Source organism: Mauremys reevesii, linkage group 2 (genome assembly GCF_016161935.1).
Source record: "Mauremys reevesii isolate NIE-2019 linkage group 2, ASM1616193v1, whole genome shotgun sequence".
NCBI classification, from domain to species: Eukaryota; Metazoa; Chordata; order Testudines; family Geoemydidae; genus Mauremys; species Mauremys reevesii.
The window spans coordinates 23,327,878-23,346,515 of NC_052624.1; the positions used below are offsets into that span (position 1 = coordinate 23,327,878).

General features: G+C 37.2%; 1 protein-coding gene across 3 annotated transcripts in view; it reads left to right on the forward strand.

Moving 5' to 3' along the window:
* The window catches only part of WDR37 (WD repeat domain 37), a 62,179-nt gene that overhangs the window by 1,966 nt on the left and 41,575 nt on the right, over positions 1-18,638 (forward strand). The window contains exons 2-6 of one of the 3 annotated variants that reach the window (XM_039522787.1): positions 4,502-4,578; positions 7,497-7,674; positions 14,007-14,103; positions 17,656-17,751; positions 17,914-17,978. In XM_039522787.1, the coding sequence (XP_039378721.1) occupies positions 7,537-7,674; positions 14,007-14,103; positions 17,656-17,751; positions 17,914-17,978 (396 nt within the window). In that variant the 5' untranslated portion in view covers positions 4,502-4,578; positions 7,497-7,536. The remainder of the gene's footprint in view (positions 1-4,501; positions 4,579-7,496; positions 7,675-14,006; positions 14,104-17,655; positions 17,752-17,913; positions 17,979-18,638) is intronic. The other 2 variants (XM_039522788.1, XM_039522789.1) reach the window with 2 other exon arrangements.

The window sequence follows — 18,638 nt, forward strand, 5'->3', positions numbered from 1 at the left end:
ACATGTTAGCTGGTTTTAGTTAACCCTAGAGATTAGTGTTAACCATGACCAGCTAATGTGTTCTTAAAGATCACTTGTCCATGTCTACACTATTTACTAAATTATTTATCATGTTAAGTAAAACATATTAGTACTGTCTAATATAATATACTTTCCCAGTGGAGCTGTGGCCTAATGCTGCACTTCATTTTAAAACGTAGTTTGCTTAAATAGATTGTGTGTACTGAAACTGTTTTCTTGAACATGGGTTGAAGTGGTTAGTTTGGAACAGAATACTTTATTCACATGGTAATACTTGCATAGCTTACCAAAGTGTAAAAATGACCAAATCCTAGGATCGTTGTAATAATACAGAAATATTCTTTTCATCAGTAGATCTTAAAGTGCTTTGTAAAGGAGGTAAGTGTCAGATGGGAAAACTGAGGCACAGAGAGAGATATAGACTTGACCAAGGTCTCCCAGCAAGTCAGTGACAGAGCTGGGTATAGAACCCTGGTGTTCTAAGTCCCAGTAAGGTGCTCTATCCACTAGGCCACCTTCTCAAGCATTTGTCAGGAGAGACTCACAGTATGCTAGGGGTTCTTCCAGTAACTATTGGTCATTGTTGTCTATTCCTGATTCATTGATAAATGCTATATTATGTGCTGTTGAGTCTACAGTCTTTTCATAATTTAAAGAGCAGTGCTCAGTTTGGATGTTCTCTGGGTTATGTTTGACCAGTTTTAGAGTTTCACTTAATGTTTAAAGTTTGGAAGATTGGCATTGCAGTGCTTGTGTGTGCCATTTGAATGGCATTTGAGTTTTTGTGATGTATAGTGGATATGTTAGAGCTCTTACAAATGCTTTGAGACAAGGTGTTGTATAAATGTTGGATTATTCTTGCTAGTACTTGAGTGATCTTACTGAGAAGTGTTACCCTTGGAGAGTCCTTGAGAGGGTGTGTGTGTGTGTGTTTTTTTTCTCCAACTGTTTAACCAAGAAAACACAGTAATCCAATAGCCAAGTAATGTACACACAAGGTTTATTGCTGTTAGAGATTAGTCTATTTTAAAAAATGAAATCTTAAGAGCATAATAGCAATTTAGCTACTGAGGGTTTTCAGCACCTGGATACTGTTTATCCAGTACCTAACACAGTGAGGTCCTGGCCCATGAATGAGATGCCTAAATTCTACCCAGTAAGAATAATAACTCCTCAAATACTCATAGCTTTTGTATTCACTTAGATTCCTCATTGCTTCTTGATGATCAAATAGCTGTAGCCATAAAAAAAAAAGCCCTTTTCTGTTTGATTTACAAGAAGATTGCATCCTACTGTTAGATTTGCATTGTGATGCATAAATTTGAGACATCCAGAATTGTTTGGAGGGAGGTAGTTTGTATCTTTCTAAGAAATTAAGATCTGTTGAAATAGCATGGAGGCCACTTAAACATATCTTACTGGAATATCAGGCAATGATTCACTGAAAAAACGTTGTGCCTTCAAAACTCTTGTATAAAGTTATCAGGTCACTGCGAAAATGTCATTAATATGAACTAGTGTGCTGTTGGATAGCCAGTGTTGTACCTAGGGAGGTGAGCTTTATTTCTGTCAGTTAAATTGAAGCAATAAAGACGTGCTATGAATTTGTCTACTGGGTAGATTTAGAGATTTGTGCACCTTCAGTATATCAAAATTTTACATTTTCTAGGTCTAGCTGTTGTCAGAGGCTAGATACTGCACTGTGAGATCATATTAAAAAAAAAAAAAGCCTTCAACACTTCTGTATTACTATTCCAGGTGAAAAATAATCCCTTGAGAGAGAATAAATTCATACATTTAAAAGGATGGTGTCACTTTGCTTTACAGTGGGAGGCACTGAGTTGGTATCATATGAGGTAGAGCATTAGACTGAATCTCAAGAGACCTGCATTCAATTCCTAGCACAGTCATAGACTTGCTGTGTGTGACCTTGGGCAAATAATTTAATCTACCATTTGTGTCAGTTCTCCATCTATGAAATAGGGATAATAATTCCCTGCCTCCCATATAATTATGAAGCACTTGGATACTATGCTGATGAGATCCACATAATTGTTATTGGATGATAAATATATACTTCAGATTTCAGGTAGGCTAATGAAAGTTGGAGCCCTGAGATGGGTCTGGGGCAGTATTTACTGCCTCTTCGGCACCTGGGAATGAGGTCTGGGCTTTTCACCAGTACACTGCACTTCACGTGTGGGTTCTCTTCCTGTCTTTCACATTAGCCTTTGTCTAGTTGGCTGAATCCTATGGCTAGTAGCTTCCTAGTTAACTTTTCAAGCCATGGCATTTATAAAATTTATGAGTCATTTGTCAGCTGGCCTAATGGCAAGTTCACAATTACCATCCCTGGAGAAGTTCCTTACCCTTCTAAAAGTAACCGAATACTGGAAAAAATGTAGTAGTTTGTTATAACAAGTAAATATGTTGTCACAATAGCTACTGAGAGTTTACACTATCACTGTCAGGGTTTTAAAGAAAACTGCATTGTTAGTTATGCCATAATAAAATGTATGTATTGTGTGTGTAATGTTGAAATTGGCATTGCCTGTGTTGCAGTCTACAATTTTGTTTTCTAAATTATAATATGCTACAATGTATGTTGAAACTAAATTAGTCTTGTAATAAGTGTCAAGTAGATTAATTATTTGATCACCCTTACAATGCTTATACTTAGCTTTAGTTCACAGAGTACCTTTAAATTGAAGTGTTGTATTCCCTCTGATTCCTAGAGCTATATGCACACTGAGAACATATCTGCATAAGCTAGGAATTAAATTAAAAACTTTTATTAATTTCAAAATCAGTCACATATAATGAAAGGCTTGCCAAAAAATAATTAATCACTCTTATTTTCAAACATCACCTGTGGGAAAATAATGACTCAAGTGTTTAATATCAACATATTTCATGGGACTTCATTTTAGCGATTATCCTCCTGTTCAACAGTAATAAGGAAATTTCAGATCTAGTTTATTATGCACTGCACACTAAAATAGCTAGTTATTATTCTGAAACTTAATGTTTGATAGGGAGATATTCAAAAGTACTTAAAGGATATAGGAGCAAAAGGTAATGGGACTATTAAGTTCCTTATTTGCTTTTGAAAATCTTCCTCTAAAGTATTCAATATCAAAATAGATGGAACTTAACAAAATTGAGCAGGGAATGAGGAAAATGAACTTGGTTCTTAGGTAAAAGAGATCTTGCTGCAAACTCTTCACATTCTCCCTGACCATCTCCCTGTTCTTTTCCCCCCAACTCTTACGTTGTTTTGAATGAACAAAAAAGGAGATGCAGTGCTTTAGCCATTCCATATGCACTCTGACACTTCCTAGAACGGATTTCCTCTCTGGCTTGCAGCAACAAGCTTGTCCCTTGCATTCTTTCCTTGCATTACACAACTTGTTCAACTCCTGAGCAATGAACAACAGAGAAGAAACATGCAATCAGAATAGCTTGATTGTTGCAGTAAGATACTTTCTGAAAAGAATGGAAGTCTAATTTTAGTTTGCACCTTCATTTGAATTAGTGACTGCTGCTTCATCACCATAGTCCAATAAAGCACAACAGTGATTTGTTACACAAATCTATTCCAATTCTAACAAAATACTGTAACTGAGTCAATATATGGTAACTTTCATTACAGCAAGGTAGGTGATAGAGCTTTACTTTCTCACATTTTAAAATGTTTATTAGTTGTATAAAAAAGGATAATTGAAATATATGAATAATATGGCATTGTAAGAATAGGTGATTATTCACAACATAGGCTGTTCTCTAGAGTACATAATTTGTCCCTGCTTGTGCTGATTGGTAGCAAATGAGTTTGATACACATCTTTATTATGTCAAGGCTTGACAAATCACTATGGGAGAAAATACTATCCAGGCATTTATTATAATACGTGAACTGTCCCAAGCTTCTTGGCAGAATGAGTATAGATACTCATTGTGCTGATTTTTATAGTACATGTGTATTAGCACTCAAACAGCATTCTAGCTGCATTTTAAACAATATCACATTATTAGATCTCGCTGCTGTTTTCAACAGATAGGTTGTTTGTTCTTGATCAGCTGCCCCCCTTTTACACTAAGAATTAGCTTTGAGAAGTTCCATTTGGTTTGGGACCAGGGTTCAGGAGGCAAGTGGATCATTGACCCATGCTGGCTCTTCAGCCAGGTAGCACTGTCAGCAGAGGAGAGATGGGTATAGCTCTTTTTTTCAGAAACCATTGATAACACTCCTTGAATCAGCAGGGAAAAAAAGCCAATGTACTTGACTAATCAGACTAACTATATAACATGACAATTTTAAGTCTTTCTCCTTGTTTCGGTCAAATATGGTGCTTAATATTGATGTGTGGTTATTTTTTTTGTCTGGCATGTTTTAGTTACTAAAGAGTTCAAGCTAAAGATGTGAAAGACTTCGGTTTCTGTGCTGTTTTACTAATCAATATTTAATATGGTTTTCATAGGATATGTAACATGACACTGATACTCTGGACAGGTAACTTCAATTGTTTGAAAGCATTACCTAATAGGGGGCATCCAGGTAACTGCCAGTAATGAGCACCTTTATTGTTTTATGCTGTAGGATCATATTGCCAAAGATCTTTTTTGTGAAGCCTATATTGTGATCACACGTTTACCTTTTACAAAGTTGTAAAAATGATTTTTTAGTTAAAATGTTTTCATATTTAAAACATTTAAAGGGATACTGTCAACTTAGCTAATTCAAACAGTCAATTGTTTAAACAAATCTTAAACCAACACATACTATTTAAATTTAAAAAAAAATCCTTAATTATCGGGGTTTTTGTTGTTGTGCTTTGCTTCTTTACTAAAGGTTTTTATGGTGGACACGAGAGCAACAACTCTGAATGTACTTAAGCCGATCCCTTCTATTTTCCCTCCCCTCCCTCTGTATGCACATGCTTGCCTGCTGCCTCTTCAATGTCAGCTTTGCTGCTGCTGTACTAGTAAACACCTTCATGCAAGGGCTTGGGAAGAGTGCATGTGAACTGTCTCCAGAGTAGTGCATGAGTCTTGTGGTTGTGCTGGTGCATGAGAAAGAGAGTGTGCAACTGATCGTCAGTGAAAGTGTTAGAATGCTATCAAGTGGACAAAATAAACTGAAATAGTAAAGAAATGTTTTCCTCTAATCTTTCAGTTATTGTAATATTAGGTGTAACAGAAGGTACACATTTTTCAGAGAGAAATGATTTTTTTTCCTCCCAGTTGACTGTATCAAGTTACTAGTCTGTGTTTTTTTTTTTTTCAATGTGAAATGTATTGTTATGCAGCTGCCAGAACTAGTGGGGGAAAGAAGTCTAGAAAGGACTGTTGTGAAGCAGTCTGTAAAGACTACCAAAATGAAATACCTTAGCAACACAATGGCTGATAAAAATTAATAAGCCAAGGCAGTGCACATTGAGGGGAATAGCGTAAACTCAGTGCTACTATCTAGGCATCCTTGTTGATCAAGGACAATGACTCAAAGTGAAACATTTAAAACTGATGAAAATAAATTGTTGGGTGTATCTTAGAGTTGTTTGCTACATGAATCCTATTTTTATATGTAACTAAGTTTCCTTTTATGTGATAAATAAAAAAGGAAACTTGGGTGACATGAGAAACATCCTACACAGAAGTACAGTTCTCTTCCTCCTCTATGAATCCCAATGATTTTGTGAACTTGGTTGTGACTAGTTCCTTCTAATAAACCACAGACAAAAAAGAGTGAGGGGGCAATGTGAAGTACGCAGTGAGACTTAGTGGAAGTATTTTAGTGAAGCGAAGATACTGTTGTAGCCCGGGTTTTATTTTAGATTCATTGTGGGTTTGGTACTGGAAGACAATTTAGTGGGACTCATAGAACTGAGGTGATGCATCAAGGGGCCCAAAACCTCTAAAAAAAGTAATCTTTGTATTTTAAGTAAGAAGTGTGTGTGTGTGTGTGTGTGTGTGTGTGTGAGAGAGAGAGCATTCAAGCCTTAACTAACAGTTGGAGTCCATCAGATTTTTTTTAACTACAGCCCGTTTTTTATTCTGGTTTTTTTAAATATATATATATATATAAAAAAAAATCAAAGCAAATTGAAGGACATTGTCTACTTAGCCCATAATACTTTTCAGTAAGTTACTTTTGTCATTGACTGAATATCTGATAATGCAGGATTTAAAAATGCTGAAAACCAAATGAGTTAACATGTAATCTTGTAAAGAGTGTGACGGTGCTCATTCCTAGCTTGCTCAGGCTTTAGTATTTTGGCAGATCTGAAACTGGAGATGGCCATGGATTTGATTTAATTTTTCTTCTGATTAACTTCTTTAGGAAGTTCAGTTAATAGCTCAGCCTTAATAGCTGTGCCAACTCTGCTCTCCTTTTGCTATTCTTTGGGTTGTGATTACTTTTTCAGAAATCATTAAGGCTGGAGAATGAATAAGATTTTCAATTATCTCAATGTTACATTATCAACAAAGTTTTAAATCAGTGAGAACTTTAGATATTTGAATTGCTTTATAGTAAAACTGAGATTGCACAAAATTAAATGTTTTGAAACTGATACTGAAACCAGTTTTAAAACAACTGTTATAATTCCTGGATTTTTTTCAAAATTAAACTAAATTTTTGACAGCAAAGTATATGTTCTCCAATACTTTATGGAATAAATAATTTGATTTTCTTAAATTGAGAAACACCGTGGGTCATGCATAGTAAATTTAGCTGAAGAGATACTGTCAGGTATATAACTTGGCTTTTGTTTAAAGAGCCTTAGGAAACCTAATATTTATAGAAATGTTTTGACTAACTAAAAATTAAATGAAATTGACTATAAACAAATGTGAAACTGACAAGGCTAGTTTCTCGGTGCAAGCTGAGTGAATGTTGGAAAAACTAGATTTTCAAATTTTTCAACCTTATTTTAAATTACTAGCATTAGAGGTAAAAAGCAAGCACGCTTATGGAATTGTGTAGACTAACAAACAGTGGTTTTATATATTTGTAACCTGACAGTGTCCCTCAATTATCAAGTCCCCATACTTTCATTTTCCAGCTGGGTTTTAACTTTGCATGTGTTTCAGTGAAATACAATATGAATATTGGTTGTTTCCTGGAAGCATTTTGGAGCTATCTCTAGATTTTAATTTGGGAAGTGGTTAGTAATTACAAGATAGTGAAATTATTTTTTTCATTTTGTGGCGGGTTAGTAATGAATGAAAAAGTGCAGTGTAATGTGATTCCATTCTCTGCTTCTAATTATTCAGATGCATATACTTAAACTCTTAAAAATTAGTTACTTAAATTACAGCTGTAACTTTAATAGAAATCAGTCCCTCCTGGAAGGGCTTAATGAAATCTAAAATAAAACTAGAATTCAATAGACCTAAATGTTTCCATTCCAAGAAATAATTTTTACTGTGGCCTGTTATGTAGAGCAAATTGTAATGCTTAATACTTGTCCTTAGTTTATCATAGGCGCCTCAGTGAAGTTATTTCCTTGAAGTAATGCCCACAGAAAGTGGAAGTTGTGCAGCTGCTCGGCAAGCAAAGCAGAAGCGCAAATCACACAGTCTTTCTATACGAAGAACCAACAGTTCTGAGCAAGAAAGGACGGGATTGCAAAGAGAGATGTTGGAAGGGCAGGTAAACTTAACAGATTGATATTCAAGAACTAATTTCTTAAAACTCTTTACAAATAAAGAATGGAACTGTCTTATTTCTTTGTGTACAGAAAAATAAGTACAGACTTAACTCATGAAGAATATCTAGTTAAATTGGAACTTTAAGTGGACAGATGTTAATGGAAAAACTTTACAAATTATGCTGTAATACCTTGCCATAAAATAAATGCCCCTAAGAACATAGCCTAGCCACATTTATTGGGAAATCCGTTTTAACAGTGAAGCCATGTTAAAAACAGTCTGTACAAATCATGCTCAAGTAATCAAATCATGCACAAGATCATTGTGCACTTCCTTTAGGGCAGGGAATGACAAATCCAGGATTCTTGTGTAACCTTCATTTACCTGCCCAGAGCTCTGATAATAGATACGAACTTGACTCCATTTTAACCTGAAGTGATTTTGAATGCTTTAGTAACACACTTTCAATACACATGTAGAGTTTGTAAGGAAATGGGGTGGGAAGAACATAATGTAAGTAAGTTCCAAACAGCCATTAACTTCATATACTGGGCAATATGGACTTGGCAAAGAATATCAAACTTCTAACTGGATTGTCCAGGACAGATGACTTTTGAAATATTAAAAACAAAATATCAGAAAAAAGAAGTCTGGACTTCGTTGTAGTCACACATCTTCAAAGGAAAAATAGGTCTAACTGTGCAAGGCTCTCTGAAAAGTTACCCTCTCTGAGGAGACAAAGGTATATTGCTTCATTTTGCTAGACAGAAGCAAAAATCCTTGTAATCAAGCCCATAATGTTACTCATTTAGAGTTGGTAACAAGCTTTTTTTCTAAGTTTTGGATTAGTTTGTAACTTACTTCTAAAGAAACCTGTACTGTGTTTAACTTTATAGTTAGTCTGTATTTTTTCAGCTCATTATATAAACATCCATTTTTGTGTGTCATATTTTCTGAAGTACTGAGTAGGTATTGTCCTTTCTGAGACTATTTTCTTACCTTCCTTCCTGACGTAAATAAGCAGTGATAAGGGACAGTTGAGATACTGGCCTAGCAGAGAGGGCACATTGGGTTATTTTGGATTACTCCAGGCATGGTCTAAAAGCAACCAGGACAACAAGGGCAAAGCTTGAGAGGTTAAGAGCTGCTGACAATTTTACTTTTATATGGTAAATATTAAAATAAATTGAAGATCTGTAGTTTTGTTTAATATCAAAGAATACAAACAGTTAGAAGGCTGTTAAGCTAAGGGTATGCCTACACAACAATGTAAGCCTAGGGTTAGTGGGACTTGAGTTAGCTGACCTGTGGCTTGAACATCTACATTACATTTTAACCCTAGATTAAGGATTTTCTGACCTGTAACTAGGGCTCTTTCTTTAGTTGTAGGCTCCTGGTAAACTTGCTAAACTCTGCTAGCAAGCACGTGTGTGACACTGTCAGCTGGTCTACATACAAACTTTTAATGAAATCTGTTTCATAAAACAGATTATTTCAGATCAAGTCTGTGTATGGACACTTTTATTTCAGAGTAAAAGTGGTTCAAATCATTTTTAGCTAACTTGCACTAAAGGTAACTACACTGATTTAAATTCACATCTTTTGTTTCAGTATAAGTTTGTTTGTAGACCAAATTTGATTTGTCTCCTTTCTTTAACAGTTGTTCTTGTCTATCCTCAGTCCTGTCTTGTCATAGATTGTGCTGGGACATTAATTTTTTTTGTTTGTACAAAACTGAAGTAGTTTTTGAGGCTAGAGGTTGATTAAAGTAGCACATATATTGGCATAGTGTCATCTAGTCAATCCCCTTGGTATCCTGATTAGATGAAATTTTATTATTTTATTAATAAATATGGTAGCTTGTTCCATTGCTGAAATTTATTCTCTCTCCCCCCCCCCCAGTATTACTTGTTCTGTCCTCAGTGATTGCTGACTGTAGTGACTTAACTTCCTGATTGTGTTCACTTCCCCACCAAGTGAAGCAAGCTGTTGTTGCGCTGGAGAAGCCTTTTATCCTCTGCCTAAGCATTCAGATGAAAAGCTTTCTCCTTAATAGCCTTTGAAGCAGCGGACAGTGTAGCCTGTTGGTAGTGTCCTTTTCCCTGCTGGTAGGTAGTTTCTGACCTAAATTTTAGAGTGCCCCTATTTTATTGTCAGCTTCATAACAGAAATTGGGACTACACTCACTTGCTTTTGTTGTCTGGCTCTGTTTTCCTTGTACTTGATACAGTCTGCTCAGTGTGCTTTTTGTAGCTGCTTAAACTAGGAAATAGAGGCAGAGGTTTGAAATTTAAATGATTAAAAATTTGGATGTTGCCTCTTCACTTTTCTTTTTATAAAATGTTTTGTGATGAATCCCATTCTGAAGTTTGCAAATTGGAACTTGAGTCTGGAAGTTAGTTCATATTCTCAATGTAATTGTGACTATGTTGCACGTATTGCATACCTTAACCTAAACTCATCCAGGTGTGCATAGCATGGACCTGTAGGTGAGTTAATGTTAGATTATTTTCAGTTTTCAGCCTTAACATTGCATTAACATAGGTTTATGTGGATTTAAGAGATGCTGTCACTTGGTGATCTTTATCCTATTTATAACATGTCTTGCTGGTTCGCATTTTTTCCAGAGACGACACTATTTGGAGTGTCTGATTAATCTGTCTTTGGAGAAACTTAAGTTTTTTTACTTTTTACTGGCAATTGGAACACCTGGTCAGGCAGGCGATTGTGGTTTAAGGGCTCAGAGTTTTGAGCTATGCAAATAATTTCCCATCTGCTTAAAACACCCACAGGTATTACCAAATTTGCTTCTTTATATCTTGTGAGTGTAATAATTCTCACTTTAGTGAAAACTTCTCTAAAATAAAACATACAACTGTCAAACTGAAAATGTAACACAATTAATAGCTCACCCTCAGTTGTTGTGTAATATCAACAACAGAAGAAAGGAAAGAGAAATGGCTCAGCCATATTGCAAGGATGTTTTACAGTTAGAGACATAATGAATTGCAAAACTATATATTTGAGGCTAGGTAACTGATTTGCATAATTATGGTGTATAGCTGTTTTTTACACTGTTCTGGCTATTTATAATCCTCCTTCTCTAGTACACTTTTTTGTATTTAGCAATTCTAAGTAGTTTGTCTTCAACAGGCAGTTGCTTTAGCTTCACTCCATCTAAAGAGATTCTAGCATGTATGAGAGAAGATTAAAACAAAAAATGTCCTGTAAAACTGATGAAAGTGAAATGGTATCTTTTAAAGAAGCCAAATCCTTTTGATTCATTGCCGACTTCCTTCTGTTTTACTCACCATCCTCTCAACAAGGCAGCCAAAGGGATTGGTAGCAGAATTATTTTTATTAAAAACAGCACATAGAAATCCCACTGCTCAGAGTGTGAGAAAATTGCTTGTCCAAAGACATTACTATCTAAATACATAACATGTAGAGTGGGAGAAAAGTACTATGTATCCCCATGTTGCAGATGGGCCAATGAAACAATGAGATTTGCCCAAGGTCAATACAGGAATTCTGTGGCAGAGCTTAGAGTTGAACCTACATCATTTAAGTCCCTGTAAAGTGCTTTTACTACAAGAACACCCTTCCTCTCTTGAATAACTGTCATATTTGTGTATACAGGGGAGTATCCCAGCTCATCTATTTGAATTCAGTTCTGAATACAGTGTAAAGAAATGTGTTGCATTTACTATGGAGAGAAAAGCCTTGATGGTCTGTAGAGAGGGAAGGAGATTATTAGAAATAATGAGATGAAAGGAGAGCGGAGATGGATGATGGGTGGCCAGAATAGCTAACTGTTCAAAGTAAATGTTTTTTGAAATTTGGCAACCCATTTTGTTTTATATAAATTTCATTTGATACTTTGTTTATTACAGTTGGAGAGTGCTTCCTGTTTTAGGTAATAAGCACATCTTAAGTTAATAAACTCTTCAACTTTTTTTATTCATTTTTTGTACTTCTAAGGTATGACTGCTTCATAAACTGGAAACACCTTAAGCTATAATATAACACACACACTTTTAATTTATAAAACCATTTATACAGGAAAAAACAAGCAGCATCTTGGTATAAATTGCCCTCTAGCAGAAAATAAAAAATTCATTTAACCCAACAGGTTTGATATTTGTCCTTTACAGGCGCAAAAGCATGAAAATTAAGTCATTATTACATATGTGTAAAATACAGCCCAAGAGTTTTCTTGCTTGTGTTTTACATTACAAATTCCAGTTTTCCTCTGTACTGGAGAATGGGAGAACTGCTGAGATTGATTTAAGAGATTTGAAATTGGTGCTGTAGTTTCCCTTTTCCAAGGAGAGGTTTAGTCAAATTGTTTATACTTTTGAGTTGTTTAACTGAAGACTCCAGATTACTAGTTGAGAAAGCTCTTTCTGAAAGAGTAAACATCTTCTCCCCTTTTAAGTTAGGTTTGGGAAGCTACACTTAGATTTCAGTGCCACTCACACTTGTGAGTCTTGTGTTTTTGTTGAAAGTTGGGAGAATAATTTTCTTATGGTGGTTAACATGGGTAGGTTTTGGGGAAAGTTGGTGGGTTTTCCCCCCTTTTTAAATAGGGATTTGAATGAAGAAAATTTAGAAGGCATTGTCGAAGAAAAACTTAGTTCTCACTTTTTGGTTGGGTGCAGCAGAGTCAGATACTTTATTTTCTCTTTACAATTGTATAGAGGGAGGGAGTGCCCTAGGACACAGGGTTGCCCCAGTCCCAGGCAGGTCTCTCCACAGGTAAACAATTAAAGCAAGCATTTATACTTTGTTACATACAATAATAAGCAACAGCTGCATTTTGTTTATACATAGGCCATTTTGATATCTTATTTTTCTCATTTCTATTTAGATGCCAGTCTACATTCCTCATTATCGACAAAAGGTCGCAACAACTTCTCACACAGTTCTTTCCCACTCGCCTCACACAATCCTCGCTTCTACAAATCTCGCATTAGTAGGGTTACAGCTAGCCTGACTCTTGCTAACAGAGACTGTCATGCATTAAGATCCCCTACAAATCCCTGTCAGTTCTTTCTCTACTTCCACAGCATTAAGGCAGCATAGAATGATACAAAAGGAGCAGAGGGACAGGAGGCTTGAACAGGGTGATGGTAATGCGGAGGAGTAGGAAAAAATGAGCAGAGGTGGTAGGCAGGGGATAGCTATGCAAAATCTTGAAGCTGAGAATGAGAGAATTTTTATGTAGAAGCTGAAAGGAGACTAGTAGAAGACTTGAGAGTGAGTGGTGTTAGTCATGGAAAAGAAGATTTTTAGCTATGGCATTTTGCATAAACTTGAGCAGCGCAAGAGGGGCTGTAATAGTCAGTGTAGGAAGCAAGAATTTTAGCCATGGAGGTGTGGATGACTGAAATTTTGAGATGTCAGGAAATCAGATGTGATTTGCTTACAGCCTCTATGTGTAGGGAGAGACCTGAATAGAATCACAAGTTGAAAACTTGGGTAATTAGGAGGATAGTGATATCAAATGTTGTAGACGAGAGGAAAATGGAGTCCAGTTTTCAGCTACACTGTGTTTGGGCTGATGCAGAAACATTACATGCTAGATTGGCTCCATTCCCCTATTCCCTTTCTTTCAATTCAACTTGCAAGTTTATCTTGGACAAAGAAAATAAACTCCCTTCTCTTCAATTTAATTTCCAGTTTTCATAATGCTGCATTATTTGGGGTGCTAACACTGCTGGAGAATGTTTTGTTAAAAGCAAACTTTCTTTTGGAATTTAGATGATAAAATCTCATGCAGCCAGGAGGGTCTGAGTTGACAGCAGTTGAACTTGTGATTCCAAGAAGTCTTAGGGTTTCAGGCTTTTAATTATTACAGCTAGAATTACTTGAAGTTAATGTTTTTACTTTTGCACGTGTATCTGCTGACTTGCTCTATTAAAAACGTAATAAGAAATTAAAATATACGGTGTTGTAAGTTACAGAACTTCATAGGTATTGAATAGCTTTATTTAAACAATCAAAATACCAGTTAAAAATCTCAGGTCACCACAATGAAGTCCCATATTTTGTCTTACTCTTCAGCATCAGACTAAGTGAAAATATAAGCATGCTACAATAGCAAAATAATTTACATGTTAGACTGTGATTTTTTGCATTGCAAGTTTGTGCTCTGCTAACAAACTTGTTTTAATAAAGAACATAATTTCTGAACGTTAATGTCTTTGGTCCGCAGCAATGCAACATTCATATTATATCATAACTTCAGTATTTACAGAATTAATGGCTGATAGTTTTTTTAAAAAGTAAACTTAAAACTTGGTATCAGTGTTAACATTTTTTCTCCTCTAGGATACTAAACTTCCTTCATCTGTTCGGAATACACTTTTGGAGCTTTTTGGGCAAATAGAGCGAGAGTTTGAAAACCTTTATATTGAAAATTTGGAATGTGAGTATGATTTTCTTATAACTTGAAAACAACTATATGGAATTAGATTATAGTAGGATTCATTGTGGTAATAAAATATTCTGTATGCTAGAAAGTAATGTACTCTTATTTAGGACGTTTCAAACCGCCCAAAATCATATCCCTAAATTGGAGTCTGCCCCTCTTCTGAAAAAGTGCCTTTGGATCTTTTCCCCAAGGAGTTAGAACTCCTGTTGTCTTACCTGAAAGACAGAACTCTGACAGCATTGTGCTCCTTTAGCACTATACTGGGGAATTGTTTCAGTATTGACTCAGAAGGGAAACCTGCTGTCTCCCATACCAGCAGTACAGCTTCCTGCATGACACACGTGTTTTTAGAGGTCTCCAATCAAGGTATTAATTGGACCTAACCTTGATTAGGTTGTGAGATCAGATAGGATTATAGTTCTAGAATGTCTACAGGCCATTATTTGTTGTTAGTGTGGGCTACTTTAGTAAAGAGGATTCACAATACATATAATTAAAAGAACATTGTTGCAAAGTCAAGCATGCAGAAATTGGGAAATGTCTAGGGTCTTGTTTGAAAAAAAGTATGTGATCATGTAATTTAAGACTGCATCGTAGTGCATGTTCACAGCTCCTTGTTTCCAGCCATTGTGCCCAGCCATTCGCAGTTTCCCTTCCCAGCTCTTCATCTGATCTCTGTCCCTGCCCTGGCCTACCATTACGTCCCATGCATGTTCCCCATCCCAAATCTCTCTAATTTCAGTGTCCGTCCCGTCCCCCCCACATACACACACACCTGCACTCACTGTCACAGTCTCCTTGCTGGGGCTCTCTCCCCAGTTACTCATTTGATATGTCTCCTCTTCCTCCTACTCTCCTTGTCCAGCCAGTCCCTCCTCCCTTTCCCCCTGGGCTCCTTGTGCCAATTCTACTCAACCAACAGGTCTGCTTTGTCTCCCTGTACATTCAAATCAACCAGCTTCCTCCTCCATGCTGCCTGAGCCCAGAAGAGTGGTCATTGAGAGCATGCGGGGTGGGGGCGGGGAGGGAGAGTGTCCCTGATCTCTTTAGGTGCCCAGGCCTGGCACAGCCTCCAGCAGCCCAGAGCTGTAGTTTCAGGGAAAGTACTGCTCAGTTCTAGGCTGGAGATTGCCCATTGTGGACGGAATCTTCAGGGAATTTAGCTGCTCAAATCTAGGTTTCTACTGAGTATGTGCAAACGTGCTATTTTTTTTTCAGATGCCTGTAATTTGGCCAAATATTGATGGATTTTCACAGAAACAGCAAACTGTACATCCCTGGCACAAAGACCACTCTGCCAAATTTCAAGTCTCTGCTCTAAAGTATGGGAGTGTTAGAGCTTTTAAGAGAAAAAGTTCTCAGACTTGAACTTGGGCAAAACGTATTTTTCCCTGGCCTTGTTCTCTGAAGTGACTGAATCATTTTGGCTGAAATTTTCTAATAAACTTTAGCCTGAAGCAGACACCAGGCATGGAAAACTTCAGTCGGGCAATTAAGTTTGGCAAAGTTATAAACAATTGAAAACAGTGTTTTATCGTAGGAAGTATTGGGTAACCTTAGTTAGTAGTGCTACCAGCCCTGCTTATAAAAAACTGTATAGTATAAATGGTGAGTGTGGGTTGTTTAGAGAAGTCATGGTAAAAGTACATTGTGCAAGACTGTATGCACACAGTATCGGAACACTTGAATGAAACACATTAAATGTATAGTACAAACATCAAATTCTTCTTTTAAAAATAAGTTAATCTTAATTAGGATACTTCTAGGAATAAAATGCATTACTGCTGGGAGAATTCTGTGCCAAAAATTAAAAATTCTGTGCACAATATTTTAAAATTCTGCATATTTTATTTGTCAAAATAACACAGTACAATCACACCATTATTTTTTGGTCATTTATTTCCAAATACCAGTCAGTGAGTGTGTCTGTAACAATACAGACAACAAAGGTTCAGGAAATGTTTTTTGACAAATTCCTTACTAGGCATATTTAATACAGAACTGAGTAATAATTCATTTAAACTACTGTTCTGTATTGTATTTCCTGCACTCCACAAAGCAGTGCAGAGGCTGGGAGGAGTCAGGGGTTACAGAGGAGCTGAGGGAGAGGCAAGTAAATTGCTGGGAAGGACCCTGGGTCTGAACTTGGAGGGTTGTTTGGTATAGGTGGGGAAAAGTATGGAACAGGTGTTTTGTGGGGACAGGGAGGGATTGTTAGGGAGCTTCCCCCATGCAGATCCTGGCTGACCCCTAGCCTCTCCCATTCTGTCAGGCACATCTGCCCCTGTCCCCATGTGTTCCTGCATCCCCGTGTCCTTGCACCCCCTGTCCACATGTCTCTCCATCCCAGTCAGACACCCACTTCCTCCATCCCCATGTGGCCCTGCACCCCTGTCCCCATGTGGCTCTGTACCCCTTCCCCATGTGTCTCTGTGCCCCCACACAGCCACTCCCTTGTCCCTACGTGTCCCTGAACCATCCCCTGCCACCATGTTGACCTGCACCTCCACTCCCATTCAGCCCCTGCCCCAGTCTGTCCTCCCCCACCAGCCCTTATGAGCTCCTGTCTGACCCCCCCCCCCCACCAGCACTCCTATGCTGTCTGTCTCTCCATAGCCCTTGTCTCCTGACCTGTGAAGAAGGCGCTACAGGCTCTTTCTCTTCCCAAGCTGGCTGGGAGCTGCTGTGTTCTAGCACCACAGCGCCCTATGGTGGGCAAAAGGTGGAACTGCAGCAGCATTTTGGCAGAAGCTTTTTTTGAGCAATTTAAAATATGCGCATACACAGTAGTGCAGAATTCCCCCAGGAGTAATGAGTGTTCTTGTTTAATCTTATTAGCTTCAATATGCTGTTGCCCTGCTGTATCTTTTTGATTTTCAGCAATGCACTAACTTCAGATGAATAGCATACAGAAGGAAAAACTCTGCCTTATAACTTAGCAAGTCATTTCTAGGTTCTATTATTTGTGGATGAAATAACTGCTATGAGGCCACAGACTTCCATTTACTTCTTGAATTTCCATTTTTTGAGTGGAGTTAGTTTGATCATAGAATCATAGACTATCAGGATTGGAAGGGACCTCAGGAGGTCATCTAGTCCAACCCCCTGCTCAAAGCAGGACCAATCTCCAGACAGATTTTTGCCCCAGATCCCTAAGTGGCCCCCTCAAGGATTGAACTCACAACCCTGGGTTTAGCGGGCCAATGCTCAAACCACTGAGCTATCCCTGCCCCCCATGGGTTCTACACACATTACAGGTATTGTCCTGTTAATGTTCAGTCACATCTGCTAGCAAACGTAATGAGAAGTGACAAGACTAATTGGCAACGTTTCCTTGGAACCTGTGTCAAGGTTTATCTTTGGCTGGGAAGTTCAGCATGACATTTTGTCTCTGTTTAGAACATGCAGACTGCTTTTATAAGATTATAATAAACTACGCTTGTGACTTAAAATAGATGACTTAATACCACAAAATTCCTTAGAGTACAGTATTTTAATTATGTGCTTTTAATTGCTTATTTATATTAACTTTTTTGCTACTGTTAGTACGTCGAGAGATCGATACACTTAATGAGCGCTTAGCAGTTGAAGGACAGACAATTGATGGAGCTGAACTGAGCAAAGGACAACTGAAAACAAAAGGTAAGATAAATATTAACAAATATTAGGTTTTATGTAGCTTGCCTTTCCTACTTAGCTTAACAAAATTTACAATTTAGTTAAAGGGAATTAATACCATTGCACAAAGAAGTTAATAAACCTATTACCCGAAATATTTCCCTTTGAACTTATTTGTCTCAACAGCCAGTCATAGCACCAGTCAGCTTTCACAGAAATTGAAGACCACTTACAAGGCATCTACCAGCAAGGTATGAGACAAACTAAACCTCTCCTTAACGTTCATGTGTACTTATGAGACTAATATGGTTGTTTTTACATTATAACATATTGTGTGTTAAGCAGTATAGTTCAATTTCTAAATAAACATGCTTAGTAAAGAATAGTATCTATCTTGGATTCAGCAATTATCCCTTCAGAAGTGCTATACTAAACTTTTGTAAGATATGATTTTTAAGAAGGCTAATAGAAATTGGAGTAGGGGGGAAGAGATTTTATGGCAGTGTAAACTACAAAAGAGTTGTTGTATTTTCATGTTGAAAAAACAAAATTAAATAAGTTTTGACTATGAGGACTTCTTTGGGACTGACCTTTAAAACTATCCTTAGAAGGCCTTGCAGTTAAATTAATTTAGTGTGGTTTTGAGCTTTGTCCTATCACAGGTTGTCTATTCTTGATCTTCAAGTATGTGATAATGGATAGGATCCCAACATCTCCATCATGCTCCTTTCCAATTGGCAGATAGTGCAAGAAGGGGTGCCTGTCTCTCTGCACAGTTGCCACAGTCTTCCCATTTATGTCCCAACTTTGACATTTCTCTCCATTTTTGGTCTTATTTTTCTGTATTTGTCTATCTTGTGTGTTTTATCTACTCGTCTTTTGTCCCTCCCATTCCCAAACCACTAGGTGTC